Genomic DNA, 11,766 nt, shown 5'->3' with positions numbered 1-11,766 from the left:
AGCCATGTATGCATCATGTATGCCATGTAGCAACACTGAGTCTCATGAACATTTTTGATTGGTTCATACACGCTCACGTGACCCAGTAAAATAGGGAAGTAGCGGATTCGGTGATTCGGTGGTTGTTGATGAGGTTGATGTCTTAGCCCAGCAAAAATTTAGGGCTAAGCTTGAGATCAGCATTTTTGGTCTTGCTCCTGGTTCCGAGAGCAGTATCTTCGGACGCCGCGCTCTGATGCTTTATTATTCAGCCAGGTGAGAGATACGAATTCTTTAAATGCTAGCGTTTTACCGGTTTGCGTTTCGATTGTGTTCTGAGCAGAAAAATCTCGTTGCAGTCGGCGTTCGATCGTGTAACCGCTGCTAGAGGTTTTTCGGTCTGTCTGTGGCACTTTGCTGCCTTGCGTTTCCACAAAATCACCTTGTGAGCAGAAATCGTTCAGGCTTCTTCTGCTGTGTGTGTGCGATAGTAAATATTATATTTACTGGTGTTTGCCTTGTATTGTGACTTTATAAGGAACGAATTGCCCGTGCTCGCTCGTGTGAGTCAGTCTCCGCGTGAGCCCGTCAGGCGCTTCGCACGTGCCAAATAACGTTCGAAATAATCTACTCGGATGAGATCAACCGTTGGTATCACGAGCTAGCTGAGATGTCGTCTTATGCGACCTGATTTAATTTTTTTTTTTTCGGCCGCTTGCCGAGTGAGCAGCCTTTTCCACGATCGTAGTCATCGGTGTTCTTGAGCTAATTGCTGTGGCCCCGCAGGTCAAGCTTGATTGTGCCGCCGACCTGCAGGGACAGCATACAAGCGTTGACAGCGGCGCAGGAGCCTGTAAAGCGGTCGCATTTCTTAGTTCGCCGTATCGCATCATGTAACTGCACGGATCACTTGCTTCTAACACCGCTCCCGCCACCCGTAAGCAAGCAGCGCATCCCTACAACTGTGTGTGTGCGTGTGTATGCGTTCGGTTTGTGTTATCTGGCTCTTGAAATCTGCTTTGCTCGCACACACGCTTTTGTTTGAGTACCGTCATCGTGTATTTTAGTCGTTTATTTTGCTTCCTTCTAGAGCGAGAAAAGCGGCACATTTCCGCGGCAGCTTTGCCGTGGGCTCACGAAACGTAGGCTTCTCTTCCTTTTCTCGTCCTTTTTATATTCTGCGGAATGCGGAGCTTATTCTCAGAGCGGATGTGGTCTCTGGAAGCGGCGGCATAGAAAGATGTGTCTGCTTGCATACGCATCGGTCTGACAAGTACTTTACGTGGGTGGGACGCGCTAGTTTCAGCGGCGGTTTTGTTGTGGATCTGTGTTTATTTTGCTTGGCTCCTGCGTTTGACGCATAGGTGGTGGTGTGTTTCGGACGCGTCGCGGCGCAGCGGTCAATATTCCGATACTTCGAGCAACTGTTTATAAACCGCTAACGCGTTGTTGCAGAGCTTGTTTCGTGAAGAGAACAACATTTGTTTGTGAACCACATCTGGGTACGCTTCACACGATCTGAGCATCCGGTGTGTTTCCGCTGTCACTAACGAGCAAAAACAATTCTATTGTTGGCAGATAGCTTACGATTTCCTCTCTTCTGCGTCTCCAAATGTGCGTGAAACGCAATATGACGAAACCGAGTACTCGGATCCCCTGATTTGTTGCTGCTGTCTTTTCGTACGTGTCGCAGTGTCTGAAAGATGCTGACGCCGTCGGGTGCCTACACATTGCTCTAACATTTTGCACCTGCTTTCGGGTGTTTCATAGGTGTTGCCCTGTGAGACTTGTTGCGGGCATTGGAAAGATGGTGAGACATAATTGTTGTCTTGCATCTGGCTGCTGCTTTGGTAACGCAAATGCGTAAGGCCGCTAACCGATGCGCTGGTTGTTGTGGAATGCAGGTGCAGTAGCTTGAATGCAGCTTGATGAAAGCGAGTGCTTGTGCTGTGATTTCGTGCAAGCATGACAGTTATGCAGCATCATGCCTTGCATGCATCCTTTCAATTGCTCTGTTATTGTGGATCAGTGTTGGAAGTTTTTATTGAAACTTAGAGCGTTTGATTATTATGTTGTTTTGAAGTTTCGGGGTGGTCGGTGTCAGTATATTGACTTTGATGAATGCATCTGTAAAACGGTGGAGCTTTTTGTTTTACTGCCTTGTATTTTCGTGAGAAATTAGGCGATAGATTAAATTGCCCTCTGTTATTTTTTAATTTAATTTGTATATGTATATTTTTACTTATTTGGTCATGCCAATTATAATGTTCCTGTTGACCAATGCTTGACGTTGATCTCGAGTAACTTCACAGTCCGTAAAGAGCAAAACTAGGTGGAATCTAGTTGTACTCTTTAGAAAAGTGTTTGCCGCGTACTGCACGAAGTCCAGCCTCGTTATCCGTAGGTGGTCTTATGTTTTAATTATGAATATTCTTGTAACAAAAAATGAAAAAAATTATATACCAAAGGTTGAAGTGCCAAGATGCTTACGCCTTATCTCAGTAGTGCCCATTTCACTGCACAAGTTTAGTGCATACTGATGCTTAACTGTTTTTCACCAGTTTCACTTTTCTTAATTGATTTGCAGAGGTGACAATTCCCTCTAAATGCCTCTACCTTAACATCTGCCCAAGGCTACTCGTGGACTTGGTGAGTTAAAACACACTTCTGTAATCATCCATAGACCTGTAGCACCTGTTTGCTTTATTTTGCCTTCTGCGGGAAAGCATACACAACGGCAGAGGTCTCTGTGAAAGAAGGGAAGCTTTTGTCATTTGTTCATTGACAGATTATTTAGTTTGCTATGAAAAGCCCCATCCGTATTGTATATTGAATACAACTTTCAGATTATGGTTGTAGTACACGTTAAAGAACCCCAGGTGGTCAAAATTATACCGGAGCCCTCCACTACGGCGTGCCTCATGATCACAACTGGTTTTGGCACGTAAAACCCCACTTTCAGATTATGACTTTCAAAATGCTGCTTTCTGAAAAAATTGGCGGGCAGATGAAATGAATCAAGAAAGATTCCACTTGGAAAATGAACTGAAGCAAATGTGGGCTGAAGGCCTGGCAGCAGAAACTTTTGTGCAGCCTCTTGCAGTACAAATTACATGTATGTTGACTAGATTTAGTAACGAGTACAATCATTAAGCTGTGCCTTTTGCAGAAATACAGCATAAATTTTACTCCTTTAGCGTACTTAATGCATCACATACCACAATGTTTTGTTATTTCCTTACGTTCTAAGATAAGACTTTTTGATGGTTTAATTTTTGTGATATGGCTTCAGTCCTGTAGTATAGGTTAGTGAAGGAAATCATTGGTTGGAGTTGACTTTAAACATTTTGGCATTCCAGCATGCCAATGATGTCATTGGCTTTTGTGGTGTAAACGTGTACACCACAGCAGTATACTGCATTACAAATTATGATGTTGCCAGTGGCACTATTCGAATGGGCAACTTTTTGTGTGCTTAATACCATAACAGTGCAATGCAACAGTGTTGACTCTTGCTGAGCCTCACTCATCTGTAGAATAGATGGATCTTTATGATGTTTGTTCTTTGGGTTAGGAAATATATTGGTAAAATGAATAAGTAAAGGTGCTTGCAGTATGAGTTAGCTGCACTGACTGCTCCAATCAGATGTACATTTATTATTGAAGTATATATTTATTGTGCTACTATAGTGCTTCACCACATTAATGGCTCCTACGTTGCCAAAGGCAACACTTGTTAGCATGTCCATGCGAGACGGTCTATGCATATATGGTGGTGGGATACATTGGAAATCATTGTGCATGCACGGCCACTGCCTGTACATGCCAAAAGCACTGTGCTTGTACTGGTCGAGTGTTTACTAAACTGATGTGGACACATTGAGAAATGCACAAGAAAAAAAAAGGCTTGTAAGGTGTGTCATTCATTACCTTTTGCGTGCTCTGTCATTTGGTTATGTTGCTTGTTTATCGTCCGAGGTTGTCTTCATGGCCGGTATAACGTAAAACTATTCCAATCTGTTTTTATTCCAAATCGGCCATTAGCCCTTCGTGATAGGTCAGAATGGCTAGAGTGCAGCCCATATGTGTGGTCGGCACGCCCTTGCAGGCATAGCCTGAAACATTTTGACCTATCACAGAGGGCTAATGGCCGATTTGGAATAAAAACAGATTGGAATAGTTTTACGTTATACCGGCCATGCTCTCTTTTTATGTGCATGGAGTGATTGTAAGTATAGCACATCCTTACATTTTGCACTCTGTGGACGTGACTGATGATGCTATTTCTTTAAAAATTATGCATGAATAGCAATGCTGAATTGTAGTTCTAGGCAGCTTAATTGGAAATTATGAAAATTTTTCTAATGTCTGCAGAGTAGTCTGCATCAGTTTCTTTGGTAAGTATTTTGAAATGTTTCTTCTTCTCTGACCATACTAGATAAAAAGAGCTTGCAGTTTAAGGTGTCAGGAATTCTGGTTGTTATTAAACACTATTAAACAGTTTGTCATTCAGAACCAATTAAGCTTTATCAAAAGTTTAAAATTTTGTATTGGGGATAGGTGAAACAATTTCTGTTAAAATTCAGACAGTATGCTTTTCTTTTCTCCTGGACCAGTATAATGTAAAGATTCCTTTTATTTAATTCTATTCCTTTTATCATCCACTGCTTGCAAGCGGCTAATCCTGCTAATAAGGGAAACAGTACTCCTAACAGACCACTGACAAAAAAAGGAAAAAGGAATGTGAATAGAATCATTACATTATACCAGTCATTATCTAGTTGCCAGATAGATATTCCCGAGACAAGGCTAAATTAGCTTGGATATTTTGGGTGTACATAGTGTTGAACTTTCTGTGTGCAGTGTGTTCTTATTATTGAAGGAAACAGTGTGTAAAATGTTTTGGTTGTTTTTGACGTATACACATACTTAGTAAGCCATTATAAAACTTCCCTTTTCTCTGCTGTAATTTTAATTGATAAAAGTTTGCCTGTGGAAGCATACTTACGGTATCAAAAAATCATAATAGATGGCATTTTTTGTTGTTATCGGTTTTAATACTTGGCTACCGGCACAGATATTCAGTGTATCACAGAGTTGTTTTGAGCAGGCAAAACATGAATTTTGGGAGCAAATTGTTCAAAAAGGGAAGAACTTTGGTGCACCATTCTGCTCTTCAACATTTTGTGTATACATGAGCTTGGTTGGTTCCTCTAGCAAATATTTTTTCTTCGAATTTTTTAGGGTAAGCATTCTTATTCACTTCATGCACCGAAATTTGTCTTTTTGAATGATTACAAAAAACAGCTATCTTGCCAGTGTATACTGAAATGATTGGTTATTATAGACACCATGCTGTGTTACCTTGTCCTGCTATCTCTGTTAAATGCAGTGTACTGAATGTATGCATTCACAATCTTGTGTAAGCATTTCTCATTAAAAAAAATGCAATTATGAGGTATTACTTGCCAAAACCATGATCTGATTATGAGGCACGATTAAGGGCCACTACCACTACAATAGTTACAGTTCTCATGGTAAAATTATTGTTACCTACCATATTTTCACAATAATTTTCACAAAATTTTTACTATAAGGTGCAGCTGAAGATGTTCACTCCCTTGAAAGCTAGGAGATCATGCATTTTTCCATTTGCTATGCTTTCACAATGTTTTAGCTACTCTTGAAAGCATTGATGGAGACATTAGCAGTTCAGATCTGCTGTAAAGGCTAAGAGCATTAGGCATCTGCAAAGCATACCTCTGTATGTTGTGCTTAAATTACTGTATATAAAGTACCATGTTATTGAATGCTACTTTTGTATGACATGTGGTGGAGTGTTTTACGGCCATGTAACATTTCAGGTGCATTGGTTTTAATCTTCAGTGTAATATATGTCGGTCATTGGGGCAGTCGTGCAGCATTTCAAAGTCCAGTAAGTGCTGTCGCACATCTCTTCATGAAGGGTGTGTGTGTTCCTGCCTGTCGGACGCATGCCATCTACTTTTGCTGTTTGACGAAGGCTTACATAGTGGCCTTTGTTTTTGTTCCCACATAGCGTCCTAGGCATCTGTGGCGTCTCAAACGAAGCGTTTCAGACGGGTTGCAGCGTACAGTGTAGATGTATGGATGGGTTGGCATTTGTGCACCTTTCTTTTAAGTGTTGCTCTCAGCTTTTAAGGGGCGAGGATTTTTGCCATTAAACTGTTGTCTTCAATAAAATAATTGCAAAGGTCCGATAAATGAGTTCTTTGTGAAGTTGAATCTAGTGCTGAAAGATAGCACACACAAGCACTGAGAGAAATTTGGACTTGTTCCATAATAATGCTGCTTTCTAACTCCTAATAAGCAGCAGGCATAGATTAGTGTTTTTCTGAGGTAAAGGACAAAGTTTTGTGAAGTTCAGGAGCTGCTTTTTTTAATCATCCATTTAATTTTCCAGTCTCCTTATCAGTTGTGCCCAGTCTTAGTGATAATCGTGGCAAAGCAGTATGTGAGCCAATAGAGGGGGCTAAGGACAGAAAATGAAATGAATTGTTACAAAATACGAGGGCTCCCAATGAGCTTATCCTTGTTTGTTATTGAGGAAGTCTAATCAGTCAACATTATAGCAGCATTCAACAATGGTGTGTCTAGATGTAAGCTGTGAGGTAACATGGTTAGTTATGCTTTTTCTTGGTAGCAACAGTTCCTGCACTCTCTAATGGCAGCTAATGTCCAAGGTTAGGCTCTGTTGAGGGAAAAGTGGTTGGGGTGCATCGAGTAGGTAAAGCGCTAATCTATGCACAGAAACTTGTCCCTTGAAAAAAAAAAAAAGTCGGAGAGCATGCACAACAATTTCTGACTGACACTATGCCACAGTGAAGTTTTGCTATAAGTGATGCACAGTTGGCCTGTTGGTCTCAGAATTGCAGGTCATTTGCTGTCATAAAGGTCCAGGCAGTAGGTTTTAGTGTGTTGAGTTAATTGGAAAATATCGTTGTAGCTCACGAAAGCTTCACTGATATAGAATGGTAAGCTAAAATTTGTTTGTTGTTGCAGGGTTCTTTATGCATTAATTAGCTCCTATATATGGTTTAAAGGTCAATCAGCCTTTTGTATGCATTGTATTGGAAGCCCACACTTTTGCTGATACCACCCTGGGGTATTCACAGCAATATCGGAACATCATAGCATGACCACTGTACTATTAGTCCATAACGTTTACCTATAGGATTGAAATCATTGAAACATACAGCAATCAAGGATCTATCTTTATGCTCCTGGTGTTAAAGATGTGCACTGTTTTCCCTGACTGACGTTTGCAAGCTCAGTCAAACCTGGCCATGTGCTGGGAAAACAGGAGCAAGTCTTTATTTCTGTCAATTACAAATGGTGTTGACCTTATTTTTCCAGTCTGGGCTCCAGACATGAGCAGAGTGGCCTCTCAGGAGATAGCTGGCAAGTACGGCTTGTGTGGAGCATCACGGGCTAGCGGTGAAGGCGGTGGTGGTGGAAATGAGCCTAGCCTTCAGCGGCAACTGGAAGAACTCAAGCGTAAGCTCAAGGAGGACATGCGCAAAGAGCTGAAGATAAAAGAGGGTGCTGAAAACCTGCGCAAGGCAACCACCGACCGCAAGAGCCTGGCCCATGTGAACTCCATTGTCAAGAAAGCCAATTCGCGCCTCAATGACCTGCAGCGGCAACTCAGTGACCTCACTGCTGATATTCTGGTCACCCAGGGGCACCCGTCACCCGAAGGTGAATATTCTTTGGAGACCCATTTTGCATGTTGCATCACACCTGTGCAAAGAGCAAGTTAAATGTCATGTTTCAGCATTAAACTTGCTCATGAAACTATGCATGGTTAATCTGATTTTGTGCATTGTCATCCTCTCGGAGCTCTAAAGCAAATAATTTTCAGGAGTTGTTTGTCAAGAGAGTGACCATCTTGTTCTTATTTACTTCATTTCTTTCATTTTCTCATTTATTCATGTTTATTTATTTATACCGGAGCCTTTCACAAACAATTTTATTCTGCTAAATTTTGGTAATAAATTGCTTACTTCGCCTGCTTCAGTTGGAGAGTTCAGTGGAGTTAAATAATAAAGCAAGGTGGGAATTTTGATCTTTCCATAATCTCTTCCCGATTTATTTAAATTTGCTTTTTCCATGAAGCTTTGTAGAGCAGCACCTCATTCTTGTGAGAATGGTTTCTGCCCTAGCTCGTCATATTTGCAGAATGATTTCCAGCAGTAAAACACTAGGAAGAAAAGCACACTGCACTCTGATAGACTAGCATCTGAACATTTAAAATCGATTCAGAAGATAATACAGCATAATAAACAGTACATAAATGTCAGTGGTCTTCCTGCTTGTCATGCCAATAATTCTGCTTCTTAACTTGGTATGTTAGTCTTTAGCAAGTAGCCCTTCTCTTTTTCAGTGTGTGGTATTGCTTTCTTTTTCTGTTGGTGGTATTTTGTTGGCGTACTGAGGCATCCTTAATCCTTACAGATTTTAAAGTTCTCTTTTTAGCTGCTTTGGAGAGTGACACAACTGCAATGTAAGCACAAGTGCAATACTCTTTAGATGGGGCAATTTCTAACAGTTGTTTCTTTATTCAGCTTAATGCCACAATCATCAGAATAAATAAATACTCACGGGATGGTTATGACTATGTAAAGCAGATGTTTACGCTTTACCTGAGGTGCCAGCTAGTTGTTTTCGCTTCAATTCTTGAGCTTGCAGAATTCCGCTTCGGAGTCTAAAGGTCCTGCTTCCTCCATGACAATTCATGTAAAGAACATTTTATAGCGTTCTCATTTAAAGCACTATGCTATCTGATGCTCGAGTGCTCGCTGGCTTTCTAAGCATACACTAGCACAGACGGGAGCACCTAGCAAGCCACTGCTGCATGCACTCCCTTAAACATCATCTGTTTAAAGCGACGTGGCGGCGAACGGCTGCTCTGCCACCACCACATGAACGGAAAGGCAAGGCGTGACCGTGCTGAACAAGTACTTTCGCGATGCTGCGGGCACAATTGGTCCGTTCCGCTGCCCGTGATGCACAGAGGGCAGCACCATCTGGTGGTGTTTCAGGGAACCGAGCATTGCATTTGAGTTTGCAAGTCACATGTCCACTTTGTATACGTATATAGGACCAGTTCCCAGACGTGCATACCCATAATGTAACACTAATACAGAGTGTTGTTTTTAGCTGCACTAAATTTTAAAAAATGCCTGTGGGAGAGAGCACAATTCCAGCCCTTGATCTAAATTATTCGATGAGATGGCTATTGCACGAGAAATCAAAATGCTTAATTTAGTAATTAAACATAATTATGCTAGTCAACATTTTAATCAATTATTTTATGGCACATATTTTAAAATACGAATTATGGCTAGTGAGTATGCGAGGCATAAGGAAAATCGTCAATATCATCAGCCTTTCTTTTCTTTTTTTTCCTTACGTCCACTGCAGGACGAAGGCCTCTCCCAGCGATCTCAAATTACCGCTGTTTTGCGCTAGCCGATTGCAACTTGTGCCTGCAGATTTCCTAATTTCATCACCCCACCTAATTTTCTGCCGTCCTCGACTGCGCTTCCCTTTCCTTGGCACCCATTCTGTAACCGTAATGGTCCATCAATTATCTGCCCTATGCATTACATGGCCTGCCCAGCTCCATTTATTTCTCCTAATGTCAACTAGAATATCGGCTATCGCTGTGTGCTTTCTGATCCACACCGCTATCTCTCCATCTCTTAACGTTGCGCCTAACATTTTTCATTCCATCACTCTTTGCGCTGTCCTCAACTTGTTCCCGAGCTTCTTTGTTAACCTCCAAGTTTCCGCCCCATATGATAGCACCGGTAGAATGCAATGATTGCACACTTTTCTTTTCAACGACAGTGGTAAGCTCCCATTCAGGATTTGGTAATGCCTGCTGTATGCCGTTACAGGATATAGTCAAGCCATAATAAAATTATGCAGATCCAACACACGTTGGAATATATGTGAAGTGAAGCTTTTGGGAAATGGTCACATGCTACGTAGCACATTGAGCGCGAGGGTCCACACGTCTGCTCTTGCGCTCGTGTGCTATGCGATGTTAGGTACACACCAGTCGTCTCGAAGTGCTACTTGGCGTTGGCAAGAGAGAAGAATGCATGCAATTGTGGCTTAATGGTAGAGAATCGGACGGTTGTGCTAGGAGACCGAGGTTTTATTCCACCATTAGAAATGTAATTCCTTCGCTTTCTTTGTTTGAGCTTTCAGCAAGACAGCAGCAGCATCCATGGCCAGTAAAATCTGAGAGAGTTCACTGAAAATGGGGGTGTTCGAATAGTGAAATCTCTGAATCGCATATGAATATTTTATAAAAATGACCTTGTAAGATTAAATAGGTTTCATTTTTAAATAAAGTGAAATATAAAGCTTGTGTGAGGTCCGTTCGGTAATAAAATTGGGCTTATACAGCAACTATTCTGCACCAAGATGTAAAAATATGCAAATGCCACGTAGCTGGACAGAGCCAAGCTAATGTTGTTTGCCGTCACTTGGAAATACTTAGGTTATTTTTTGCATTCCACCTAATTACATAATTTGTATTAATTAATTAATCACATTCTCAATATAATTAGATGAAAAGTGTCAATGAGAAAATTGTAGAGCAACATGAAAAACTCCCAATACAGCTTTCTGTTGCTTAATACGTGCTCCATAAAAGTGGTTTTCTGAGCGGGAAAGAAGCCTGCGAATACATGGCAAAATTGCCGCACGACTGTTCGTTTGAGGCACTTTTCATTCAACCCGCACAAATTCTGCTTGCGCAGGTGGTTTATTGCTTTCGCGTACACAATGTTTGAGATATCACCAAATACATAATTAACAAAAACTTCATTAATTTTCTTGCTACAGTGCTTGTGGTATATGTTTATATTTTAAACTTCAAGACAGTCATATTTGAAGACAACTGAACTTTGATTCTCCTGGAGTGCTTTTGTTCGAAGATATTCATCATCAAATTTGACACTCATTCAGCTAATTTGTCATTCAGGGGCATGGATCTCAACACAACGTCAAGCTCCCATTGTGACATAGCTTACTGTGTATCATCATCAAATTTGACACTCATTCAGCTAATTTGTCATTCAGGGGCATGGATCTCGACACAACGTCAAGCTCCCATTGTGACATAGCTTACTGTGTATGGCGTATCGTTTGCAAGCTTGGCGTTTATTCAAGATTCACGCCCCTGAAAGCGAAATTAGTTGCCTGAGTGTCAAATTTGATAATGAATATTTAGAAAGAGAAGCACTCCAGGACAAAGTGAAGTTGCCTTCTAGTATGATTGTCTTGGTGTTTCAACTATAAGCACATACCATATTTGCGATAGTAAGAAGTTAATTCTGCAGTTTTTGTTATTTATGCAATTCATGACTCTAACTGTTTGCAACAAAATTGCATCCACCAAAGCACATAAACTGCCTGTGCAAGCATATTTTACGTAGCTAGCATCACATTTTTTTTTAAATTAAAATTACTGTTAGTTTAACTTTGAAGACCCTGTATATCCTTGTGTAAGGCTTGTACAACATTTTTCTTTTCAACCAGGTTTGGTATTGAATGTGTGCACTTGAAAATTGAGTAAATACGGTAAATCATGCACTAATGGGCCGCAACCTTGTGTGCTTGCTAATATTTATATTGCCTTAGAAATATTCGTTTTTAAGCTATTGGTTTTCCAATTACTAAGACGACTGCAGTGAAACTTAAGTAAGTACTTAAGGACAGCAGTTTTAT

At 40.9% G+C, this 11,766-nt stretch overlaps 1 protein-coding gene across 4 annotated transcripts in view; it reads left to right on the top strand.

Moving 5' to 3' along the window:
- The first annotated feature begins 103 nt into the window (after positions 1-103).
- Positions 104-11,766, top strand: part of LOC119434794 (serine/threonine-protein kinase N2-like) — a 109,268-nt gene continuing 97,605 nt past the window's right edge. For 2 of the 4 annotated variants that reach the window (XM_049672173.1, XM_049672158.1), the window contains exons 1-3: positions 104-255; positions 2,567-2,628; positions 7,375-7,719. In XM_049672173.1, the coding sequence (XP_049528130.1) occupies positions 7,389-7,719 (331 nt within the window). In that variant the 5' untranslated portion in view covers positions 104-255; positions 2,567-2,628; positions 7,375-7,388. Of the gene's footprint in view, positions 256-1,749; positions 1,790-2,566; positions 2,629-4,353; positions 4,377-7,374; positions 7,720-11,766 lie in introns of all 4 variants that reach the window. The other 2 variants (XM_049672161.1, XM_049672165.1) reach the window with 2 other exon arrangements.

This window comes from Dermacentor silvarum, chromosome 1 (assembly GCF_013339745.2).
Source record: "Dermacentor silvarum isolate Dsil-2018 chromosome 1, BIME_Dsil_1.4, whole genome shotgun sequence".
Classification (NCBI taxonomy): Eukaryota; Metazoa; Arthropoda; class Arachnida; order Ixodida; family Ixodidae; genus Dermacentor; species Dermacentor silvarum.
Note: the sequence above shows the minus strand (reverse complement) of the source record. Positions and strands in the feature narration are given on the sequence as shown.